Source organism: Macaca fascicularis, chromosome 8, assembly GCF_037993035.2.
Source record: "Macaca fascicularis isolate 582-1 chromosome 8, T2T-MFA8v1.1".
NCBI classification, from domain to species: Eukaryota; Metazoa; Chordata; class Mammalia; order Primates; family Cercopithecidae; genus Macaca; species Macaca fascicularis.
Window position 1 is genome coordinate 113858137 of NC_088382.1, and position 12332 is coordinate 113870468.

General features: G+C 39.0%; 1 protein-coding gene across 50 annotated transcripts in view; it reads left to right on the plus strand.

Annotated features, from left to right (window-relative positions):
• The window catches only part of RIMS2 (regulating synaptic membrane exocytosis 2), a 753111-nt gene that overhangs the window by 736582 nt on the left and 4197 nt on the right, over window positions 1-12332 (plus strand). For all 50 annotated transcript variants that reach the window (XM_073999244.1, XM_073999245.1, XM_073999258.1 and 47 more), the window contains 3 exons: window positions 7040-7181; window positions 10802-10914; window positions 11594-11695. In XM_073999244.1, coding sequence (XP_073855345.1) covers window positions 7040-7181; window positions 10802-10914; window positions 11594-11695 — 357 coding nt within the window. The remainder of the gene's footprint in view (window positions 1-7039; window positions 7182-10801; window positions 10915-11593; window positions 11696-12332) is intronic.

Genomic DNA, 12332 nt, shown 5'->3' on the forward strand with positions numbered 1-12332 from the left:
GTATCCCAGAACTTAAAGTAAAATTAAAAAAAAAAAAAAATCTGCTGATAGGAGAGAAGTTATGTCTACAGAGTCTACCACAGAGGTTGATGAAGGTGCTGGAGACAATTGTTATATTTAAATTTTAGGAATTAAAGGAGCAAGGTGGAAGAGAGTAAAAGTACAATTTACAATTATTAATGATTCTTAAAGATGAAAAAGTCTTCTACCAAAGACAAACTAGCCACTCAGGACCTCAACTTTCTCATTGCTGCAATAAGGGAGTGCATAAACTACATAGATATACTGGCTACCCAAGATTACTTCCTAAAATCTGTGAGTCAATAATTTTAGAAATTCTCATTATAATGCATTTTTAATTATTTAAATGTAACACAAATGGTTTTCTAAATTATACTAACTCTGAGAAATGGTAATTATGAATAAAATGCAAAAATAGCAACTTGTTAAAGCATATAAATTGTAGTCTAAACTAAAATGTAAAGTCAGTTTTCATAATCTGCCAACTATTCTTCATCCTGTTTCCATAAATCATTTTGCATACTGACATTGAGAAAATCCTGAATCCAAAGTAAGTCTGTCTGCAGTAGATGAGACCTTGCAGGTGGGAGCAACCAGGAATGGGTTATGTGAATCCAAGATTTGAAAAGAGGTCACTGTGACATTAAGTTTGACAGTGCATTGTAAGCCCTGCCTTGGGTGGGGCTTACAACAGTTTCCAAGTCAGTAGCAGAAAGGATCTTTTTGTTTTTGTTGTCAAGTAACTCAAAAGGTTTTCTGGTTTCCAGATATTATTAGGGGAAACTGACCCTTTGGTCTTTTGTTTAATCAAATGGCTTTACTGAGGGTGCCAGGTAAATGAGTCATCAGACTAAGCAGAGCAGAATAACAAGGACACCTCCTGTGTTCTGCTTTCTGCCTGTGATATTTTGCAGTTCAAGAATTTGATTTTTACCTGCAGGCATCTTCTCCAAATGTACTTTGGCTTAAAATACCTAATACCAAAATGAGTGATTTAAGGCCTCAACAACAACACCATCTGGGCCTTACCTGAGTATTTTTTGATGTTTCAGTGCACACACACATACACACATTATACATATATGTTTATGTATGCATGTGTATATTTATATGTATGTGTATACTTTTTAAAATGTACACTTTTGGCCAGGAGCGGTGGCTCACGCTTGTAATCCCAGCACTTTGGGAGGCCGAGGCGGGCGGATCACAAGGTCAGGAGATCGAGACCATCCTGGCTAACATGGTGAAACCCCGTCTCTACTAAAAATACAAAAAAATTAGCCGGGCGCGGTGGCGGGTGCCTGTAGTCCCAGCTACTCAGAAGGCTGAGGCAGGAGAATGGCATGATCCCGGGAGGCGGAGCTTGCAGTGAGCCGAGATAGTGCCACTGCACTCCAGCCAGGGGGACAGAGCAAGACTCCGTCTCAAAAATAAATAAATAAATAAATAAAATGTACACTTTTTTAAATAATGGCTAAGTTTTTACAGTTTTGATGGTCCACCCCTAAGTCATAATAGGATATTTTAATAAGTCTCCTCATTTAAAAAACTTATCTACAAAGGACTCAGAACTTACTGTATTAGTTTTATATTACAGTGTAACAATTATCACATTTAACAACTGAAAACAACACCCATTTATTAATTCACAGTTCTGTAGGTCACAAGTCTGGCACGATTGGCTGGGTTTTCTTTCTAGAGCATCACATGGCTGAAATGAAGATGTTGCCTGGGCTGAGTTCTTGTCTGGAGGTTCTAGGGGAGAAAATCAGCTTTCAAGGCCCTTTAGGTGGTGGACAGAACCCAATTCCTTACAGTTGCAGGCCTGAAGTCCCTCTTTTCTTGCTGTCAGCCAGGCATCACTCTCAGCAGCTAAAGGCTGCTCTCACATCTTTTCCATGTGGCCCCTTCCCTCTTCAGGCAGACAGAGGTACATTGAATTTTCTTGTGTTTCACATCTCTCTGGTTTCCTCTTCTGGAACCAGCCAGAGAAAGCACTCTGCTTTGAAAGGGCTGGTGTGGTTCAGTTAGGCCCATTCAGATAATCACCCTATCTTTAGGTTGACTGATTAGTAACCTTAATTACATCTGCAAAATCCCTTTTACATGTAGAGTAACATAATCATGGGTATCATCTTAGAGTTCTCCCTACCACATTTTCTTTAGATAGACCTTCACCATTATATAGATTCAGTTTTTTGTTTTTTGGTTTTTTTTTTGAGACAGTCTCGCTCTGTCGCCCAGGCTGGAGTGCAGTGGCCGCATCTCAGCTCACTGCAAGCTCCACCTCCCGGGTCTACGCCATTCTCCTGCCTCAGCCTCCCGAGTAGCTGGGACTACAGGCGCCCACCACCTCACCCGGCTAGTTTTTTGTATTTTTTAGTAGAGACGGGGTTTCACCGTATTAGCCAGGCTGGTCTCGATCTCCTGACCTTGTGATCCGCCCGTCTCGGCCTCCCAAAGTGCTGGGATTACAGGCTTGAGCCACCACGCCCGGCTAGATTCAGTTTTTAAGTTAAATAACATGACAAATCATTTGGAACATTAAATGTGAATCATGGTAATGAATGACATTCAAGTTAAATTAGTTTTACTGTGAATGTAGCTAAAGATTTTGTGGTGCTGAAAAATTAATTTTAAAATAAGCCTATAAATGTATTTGATAATGGAACATTGAAAAAGACATGTATTAATGGGCTACTATAAATGTTCAGTATATTTTTGGATTTATTTGATTATGTCAGATGATAGTGACTAGCGTATCTCCTCAATGTATGGTGTTAGTCATGGTCTCGGTTATGCATTAATACACAAACTCATAGACATTAGAACTCAAAGATATCAGAAATCATCTGCCCTCCTCCCCCTCCCTTTTTCATAAATGAGGAGCCAGAGACTCAGAGAGGGGATGTGACTCAGAGAGGATAATAGATAGAGCTCACAAGTTAGTGGTAGAGTCAGGCCTAGAATACTTAGTTTCAAATTCCCTCTCTGGTAATAATAACAGTACAATTAACTGAAGCTTTTCTATGCATCAGGCACTATCCTAAGTGCTTTAAATGTATTGTTTTCCTTGATACTCACAAAAATTCCTACCTCATTCCTAATGAGATAGGCTTATTATTGTTGTCATTTCAGTTTGAGGAAACTGAGTCACAGAGCGGGTATGTAACTTGCTTAAGTGTCACCCACCTTGTAAATGGTAGAGTGTAGACTAAAAGAGAAGCAGTTTGATGATCCCAGGATCTGACTCCTTCACTGTGCTCTGCTTTTCCCACCCCACTAAGCTGCTTCTAATAGGGCCTTCCATATGCAATTACAGCATTAGCACAGGATAATCTCCATAGACAGCTGCACAAGCTCCCCATTTAGTTATATTCTGACAATGAAGTACTGAATAGCAGAAAATTTGGAGTCTGGGAACTGTCTACAAATGCTGGTTCTGTCACTTACTATGTTGCTTCAGGGAATTATGTAAACTACTGGGGCCCTTAGATGCTATATCTGTAAAATTGGGATTTTTAGCATCGTTATGAAGGGGATACATGTAAGAAGCAATCTGTAAACAAAAGAATTACATGCTGATCATATTATTCTTTGACAAATGGTGCTGGTTCTCATAACCCTATAATGGCAGATTTTCAAGTCGCTTTCGCTATAATAGAGTCAGACCTTAAATTAAAAACTGTAGATCTTTGACATTGCAGAGGCTGTGTTCTGAGATATTTCAGAATCTCATTTCCTTTCTAAGTCATATGTTTCTTGTACATATCCTCATTCCACATGCTCAAATTTCACTGAAGTTTTATGTCTCACTTGATGGCAATTTTTTCACAAGGGCACTGTTCACAGGAAATGAACATTAAAGCTACATGGAGAGACACACTTGTACAAAATTGTATTACTTCTTGCTTGGGGTGTTTGTTTGTTTTTGAGACAGAGTCTTGCTCTGTCACCCAGGCTGGAGTGCAATGGTACAATTTCAGCTCACTGCAAACTCTGCCTCCTGAGTTCAAGTGATTCTCCAGTCTCAGCCTCCCAAGTAGCTGGGATTACAGGTATGGGCCACCACACCCAGCTAATTTTTGTATTTTTAGTAGAGACAGAGTTTCACCATGTTGGTCAGGCTGGTCTCAAGTGATCCACCTGCCTCAGCCTCCCAAAGTGCTGGGATTACAGGTGTGAACCATCATGCCCAGCTTACTTTTTGATATAGTTATTTGAGGACTGCTCAAATGAAATCATAAATATTAACTTCATAAATATCAGGATGTACTCTGCATTCTCATTCTTTCATTTCTCCTTAACATTCTCCCTCATTTTTTAAAACATATATGTGCAGTTTTGGGGTGGGGTGGGGGCTTGGTGGTTGTTTTTGTTTTTTCCTACACCATTTGAAAGTAAATTGCAGAATATATAACATTTCAGGTCTAAATACTTTAGCATGTATCTCCTAATAAGAAAATTCTTTATAATACATGTCATTATTCACCTTAAAAAATAACAGTTTTCTAATATCTAATGTCAAATGCATATTCAAATTTACTTTTATACTGTTTTGCATATAGAATTTCTTGTTTTGCTTTCCCAAACAAGAAGTTCGAGTACACTCATAGCATTTGATGGTTAAATTTCTTTGATATATTTTAATCCAGAATAATTGCCTTACCTTATTTCTTTGTTTGTTTTCATTATATTAACTTCTTTTAAGAGACTAGGTCAACTCTCTTGAACAGTAGTCCATGTTCTGGATTTCTCTGATTGTTTTGTGTATGTGTGTCTATCATATATCTTGTTACTCTATCACCTGTTTTTGAAAATTTGAAGCTGGCTCCAAAGATCTGATTAAAAACAGGTTGCATGTTTTTGTCCAGAACAGCTTGACAAGTGATACTGTGTATCTTATATCCGGAGGTGCATATTATTGTCCCCTCTTAGTGCTACTAAGTTTGATCACTTGATTAAGATGGTGGCAGCTGGTCTCCCAGTGTTAAAGTACTTTTTTTTTCCTTTAACAATTAGAATAATTTATGGAACAAATATTTGGCTCATATGAGTATCCTTTCTACAACCTTTCATCTAATAGTGTTAGCCTCCCTTGATGAGCCTTGCTTATATCATTTATTCCAATGGAGGTTGCAAATTGGTAATTTTTAAATTTTATTCCTTTTACATTTACTAATATTATGCTGTAAAGAAGATCTTTCCCTCATTAGTAGGGGATGTTTTGTATCTTGTTACAGTTCATATCAGTACAACATGTTTACCATCAGTTATCTAAAATATCAGCCTTAGATTGTGGAACTGAGTTACAGATCAGTCATAATTTGTATTTCATATATACTCTTTAAAGCATTTTGGTGTACATTAATGTTGGAAGTAGAGAATGGATGAAATTTAAAGCAGTATTTCAAAATGGTAATTACTTGTAAGAGACTTGGTGAAAAGAGATTTCGACAAATCACTGGCAATATCAGCAAATATTTATAGACCTAAAAATAACTTACTGCCAGGTGCAGTGGCTCACGCCTGTAATCCCAGCACTTTGGGAGACTGAGGCGGGCGGATCACAAGGTCAGGAGTTCAAGACCAGCCTGGCCAACGTAGTGAAACCCCGTCTGTACTAAAAATACAAAAAATTAGAAGGGCATGATGATGGGCATCTGTAATCCCAGCTACTCAGGAGGCTGAGGCAGGATAATCACTTGAACCCGGGAGACAGAGGTTGCAGTGAGCAGAGATCATGCCACTGCATTTCAGCCTGGGCAACAGTGCAAGACTCTGTCTCAAAAAAAAAAAAAAAGTTATTAATACCAGGCACTAAAAGAGCTAACTGTATGGTCATATCCCAAAAAGCTATCAATATTCACAGTGTGGATAAATATTTAAGCCTGACAAGAAGTAATCGAGTACAAATCATTTGTACTATCACCTTCTTGCTCAAGCTTTGGTAGCCTCTCAACTTCGCATCTCGACACTCATAGCTTTTGTAATTTGGGCTCAATTTTTTGTGGAACCCACTCCCCCATTACTTTACATGTGCTTTGGTCATTGCACCTCCCTTAAATGCACGTGGCTATCCTTATCTTTGCACCTTTGCCCATGCCGTTTCCCTTGCTTACAAAGCTCTCTTCTCACCTCTCGTTAAGTCCCAATCTACCTATTTTTCATGCCCAGCTCAAATCCCACACCCTCTATGACACACCTTCTTCCCTGACCTCTCCAGATAGTACTTCCTATCTGTGTCACATCTGTAGTACTTGACTCAGTTTCCTGTTTGCTCTTCTAATTGGTTTCTATTAGTAAATCACATCACCAAACTATTAAAGATCCTTGAGGACGTGACTGTCCATGAACAAAAATTAAAAATCTCTTTTCACATTATTTTGGTGGGTTTTTGCATTCCCCTTGGAGTATCTTTCTGAAAGTTACCAAGAGATGTGAAACTGTTGGCAAACTAGGCTCTCTCCTTTGTGTAGATTCTTTTTCCTTCTAATATCTATCACCCTACAAAAACAGACTTTCCTGTAAAAGTTAAGACTGGAATTTGAGGATTACTCACCATCTGTTTCTTTGTAAATTGTGTGAAGGCCTGGTTCTTTTACTATGATTAAAAGAAAGGGGAAAATATGGTGGGCAGAAATTAATCTGGCATTTAAATATTACAATGAAAACAAAAGATAGGCATAAATTAACCTGCATTTAAGTATTACAATGAAAATAAAGCTTTTTTGTTTTCCTTATGTTGAATCTTTTTGTTACATTAACAATTTGAACACTGTTTTAAATGGAAATAAAACAATGGTGTTTTGTGCTTACAGATTTTTTAGAAAATGTTCGTCCCACTCAACATGACATTGTTTAAAATTGTTTTAAATACCTTTTCTTTCTGTCTCCTTAAAAAGAGCACTTTGTATTTACACAGTTCTTTGCATCTGATGATCTGAGAGCCTTGGCTGATATTTCTTACCAGATAGTGATGACAAAGCTGTTACACTTTTTGTTTCTATCTCTGCAGAAGCAGGAGGTAAAAAACTAAGGAGCACTGTCCAAAGAAGTACAGAAACAGGCCTGGCCGTGGAGATGAGGAACTGGATGACTCGACAAGCAAGCCGAGAGTCTACAGACGGCAGCATGAACAGCTACAGCTCAGAAGGAAAGTGAGTGAGGCTGCATATGATGTGTGTCTCCTCCGCACCTCACCTGTCTCACTCTCTGTGCTTCCACAGAGACTTTCTAACTCTCATGCTCTTCAGAACCACTTGAATTTTCACTGGTTAATTTCCTGTGAAGAGAACTTTGCTCACCTGCCACTGAGCAATGTGACGTATCTGGCTTTTTATATCAAGTGAAATAGATTTAAGAATAAAGTGTTTTGCCTTAATGGCAAGTTGCTAAAATGTAACTCTTACAATGCAATGCAAATACAGTATTTTGCCCTAGCTTGAAATAATATATAAAAGCCCAAAAATAATAAGCATGCATGCCATACCATGTGAACAATGCTAGTTTTAAGAATCTCTATCCTGAGAATGATTGCTAAAAAATATGGAATGCTGGTGTATACTTAGTTCCATGTTGTAACACACAACTATAATTATTTAATTATATTAAATATAACAGCCAAAAAGAAATGCCACCAAAAAAGTTGGGGAGCCTTTTACATGGTTATCATGTAGCTTTCCTTTGAATTAACTGTCTCAGATATTTTTAAAGCATTTGTAGCTTGTGTAGTTCTGTCACCAACAAATTAATAGTACTTAGCAACTAAAGATCTGGAAGTGGGGCTGTAAAGGACATTAATAAAGGAAAATGGGGTTTACTGGCCTCACTGTCATCACCATGGAAGTATTAGATGTTTAGATAACCTGTGTGTGGCCGGTTTACAGATGTGAGGCCATAGGAGCTGTTGGCACAGCAGGAATGGTATGTCTCAGGATAATTTGTCTAGCATGATAACATAAATACAAGAGATATAAATGGTTTCTATACATTTGTAAGTAGGCTTATACGGGATACTTATAGAAACAGACTAAAACATTTGTATTAACTGAATATTTGAGAGTTGAGGTCGGGGGGAGAAATAGATTCGCTATTCATTAAAGAAGTCTAAAAAGAGAGGGAAAATCAACTGAAAAGTAAATGTGCACTGAGCACTAATCATTGCAAAGAACTACGTTAGGTACTGTTAGGGACATAAAAATGTTTACACTATAGCCCTTGCTCCAGATGTTTATAGTCTTATTGGAAAAAGAGGATGAATACCCATAAATTCATTCAACAAATATTACCATATCCTCCAGTGGGCCAGTCACCGTGCTGTACATTGGAGATATAAGTCATAGTGGGGAGGGAGTAAATCTCCATGGCTAAGATCATGGGGTTTGCAGTCATATAGGCCTGGTTCTCTCAACTGAGTCTTTTCTTTTCTTTTGTTTCCTTTTCCCTTTCCTTTCCTTTCCTTCTGTAGAACTTACAATATTCCAGGCTTGGTTCTAGGTGCTAGAGATACAGCAGTGAACAAAGCAGACACCACTCCCCATAAAATAAAATACTCTCCTCACATTTACACTCTAATAGAGAAGACAAACAACAAGAAAAATTGTTAAAATGTACATAAAAGAAAAACTAGTAAAATATATAGTAGATTAGATAGCATACGTGCTAAGGAGAAAAATACAGCAAGGAAGAAAGATGATCAAGAGGTTGGAGGTAAGATGTGACACAGGATAGATGGGGAAAGGGGAAAGGAGATATTCGAATGAAGATCTGAAGGAATTTAGTGAGCAGAGGGATATCTGAAGGAAGAACATTCTAGGATGAAGATTGCTTCAGAAGCCCTGAGGCAGGAGCTGGCCTAGTGTCAGCAGTGAGGAGGGCAGCACTGGGGAGGAAGGGTGAGAGCAGTAACGGACGAGGAATTAGGGCATGTGGCAGGGGTGAGGACAGCTTATATAGACTTTATGTATTGTAAGGACTCTGCTCTTACTGAGTGGGGTGAGAAGATGTTGGATGGTTTTGAGCAGAGGAGTGACAGGATCTGACTTCTGTTTTTGGCAGATCAGTCTGAATGCTGAGCGGGCAAGGGGCCAGGACAGCAAGGGCAGCAACAGGGAGAGCATTCACAAGGCTACTACAGGAATACGGAAGCTAGGAAATGGTGGCTTGGACCAGAGTGTAGCATTAGTGAGGTCAGATTCTGAATGTATTTTGACAGTAGAACAAGTAAGATTTATTGGTACATTTGATGTGGGTAATGAGAGAAAAGATAGTATATTTGTTTGCCAAGGCTGCCATAATAAAATACGCAGGCTGGGTGGCTTAAACAACAGGAATTTATTTTCTCACAGATCAGTAGGCTAGAAGTCCAAGATTAAGGTGTCCGCAGGTTTGAGTTCTCCTGAGGCTTTTCTCCTTGGCTTGCAGATGGCCACCTTCTTGTGATATCTTCTCACAGCTTTTTCTCTGTGCGTACCTACTCCTGGTGTCTCTTCCTCTTCTTACAAGGACATGGGTCATATTGGATTAGGGCTGCATGCTAATGGCCTCATTTAACCTTCTCTCTTTAAAGGCCTTATGGCCAAATACAAACATATTAAGGGTTAGGGCTTCAACATAAGAAATTTGGGGTGACATCATTCAGTCCATGACAGAGAGGAAGGAAGACAGATGGCTCCAAGGTTGAGCAGTTGGAAGAATGAAGAATGAAGTTACCATTTATCAAGATGGGAATCTTTTGACAGGACCAGAGTTTGGATTTTTTGTTTGTGTGTTTGCAGTGCGGGAACAAGAGCATGGGGAGAGTCCGTTTTAAACAATTTGACTTTCAGGTGCCTATTACATATCCAAGCAGATGTGTAGACTAAGCAGTTGGAACATAGGTCTGTGGCCCAAGGGAGAGATCCAGGCTGGAGATGTCAATCTAGGCAATAGCAGCATAGATGGCATTTAAAACCATGAGACTGGATGAGATTATCAAGGGAATTCAGACATAGAAAAAAGATAAGAGGTCAAAGGATCGAGCTCCAGTGTTTAGTGGCAGAACTAGCACAGGAGGTTAAGGCTGAATGGCAGAAGGGAAAAAAGGGAAACCAGGAGACTAGAGTGTGCAGAAAGCAGTGGGAGACAGTGCTTCAAGGAGGAAGGGGCAAGGTCAGTTGTGTCAAATGATCAGAGAGTTTTAGTGGAGTGGCAACAATGAAAACATGATTAGACTTTCAAGAGAGAATGAGAGGAAAGAAATGGAAGACAGCACATAGAGACAATTATTTCAAGGAGAGAAATGGGGTAGTAACTGGAGAGGGAAATGGGGTCCGGAAAGGGATTTTTTTATATGGTGGAAGAAATAACAGCATATTTGTATGCAGATGGGAATGATCCAGAAACATTTCTTCATGTATGAAATAGGAGAAATAATAGAACATATCATAGTGCAGCTAAGAAGATTAAATATGATAAAGCCTGTGATGGAGTAAGTGCTCAATATGTGCTGAGTGTGACTCGTAGAAGTCACAGTCTGCCCTTGCGACCAAGGAAGAGAAAGGCTCACCAGCAGAAGCCTGCAGTGCAGTGTGACAGGTGCTTCTGGTGTCATACGTGGGCTGCTGAGAGTATGAAGGAAGAGCCCTGGGAAGTGGAGCAGGGTGTTTGGATCCAGTAAACATAAGTGGCAAAATAATAGGACTAGTTTTGCCACAATAACGAGGCTAGAATGAAACCAAGCTTCCTTGAAAATAAATAGGGATTGGGGATTTAATCTCATATGTTATTTTGCTTTCAGTCTGATTTTCCCTGGTGTTCGCTTGGCCTCTGATAGCCAATTCAGCGATTTCCTGGATGGCCTTGGCCCTGCTCAGCTGGTGGGACGCCAGACTCTGGCAACACCTGCAATGGGTAAGGATTTCTGCCACATGATTTCACTATTTTGTTTTAGATTATTGAAAATAAAATTCTCTAAATTTGATAGAATCTTCTCTCTCTCTCTCTCTCTTTCTCTCTCTCTCTCCCTCTTTTTTTTTTTTTTTTTTTTTGACAGAGTTTCACTCTGTTGCCCAGGCTGAAGTGCAGTGGCATGATTATGGTTCACTGCAGCCTTGACCACCTTGGCTCAAGAAATCCTCCCACCTCATCTTCCCAAGTAGCTGGGACTACAGGCACACGCCACCATACCCAGCAAATATTTTGACTGTTTTTTTTGTAGAGACAGGACCTCACTGTGCTGACCAAGCTGGTCTCAAACTCCTGGCCTCAAGCAATCCTCCTGCCTCCACCTCCCAAAGTGCTGGGATTACAGGCATGAGCCACTGGGCTCAGCCCAATAGAATCTGTAACAATATTATCAACAGGAATCAAGACCTTAGATTTTAGCAATAAAAAATATTTAACCATTATTTCTCTTTTAATTTTAATGCTTTTTAAAGGAAGATATTATTGATAGAATTTTAAGTATATTTGAATTTAAGAAAATATATGGGAAATGATGAAATGATGTTAAACCAAGGTCTTTGACTCAAGTATTTTCCTTAGTGCATTTGTATATTAAAGCATATTTGTTTCTTCCTCCTTCCATTAGGTGACATTCAGGTAGGAATGATGGACAAAAAGGGACAGTTGGAGGTAGAAATCATCCGGGCCCGTGGCCTTGTTGTAAAACCAGGTTCCAAGACACTGCCAGGTAAAAACAAAAGAGAGTTTTCTATTATTGTCCATAATCCATATTGTTTCAACTTAGAGATCTTTTGATTGGTTTAGACCTTTGATTTAGTTAATCAAGGTTATTAATGGATAGTCCATTATGACTGGTTTGGGGCTGGAGTCATTTGTATGTTTATCCTGAATGAGTGTTCAATGAGGATGATCCGGTGGGGATAATGTAAGTTGTTAAATAAGTACATACATACTAGAAACCACTGCAAAATAAAAACCATCCCACTTAGAAAATTCATTTTGTCACACCATGTACACAAGGAGTTCTTTTTTCTTATTAGCTAGTCTTTTGTGTTATTCTTCAGTTTCTCTAGAGCTTCAAAATTCTCCTCAGGAATCCGTAAGGCTCTGGAATTAGAATAAAAATAGATACAGGCTCCAAAAGTAGCATAAGCTATGTATGCTGGATATTCTAATTATAAGACTTTTACTTCCTATAATCTGAGGAAAGAAAGGCACTATTATAACTTCTTATGCTACATATTTCATACTGAAATGTCATTATAATCTAAGGCGCTTGAAGCCATGGAAGGTGCCACAGTGCTCCAAATACATTGTGTAGAGATTGTTTGATAAGATGGATAAAACAATTCCTGAGGATTCTG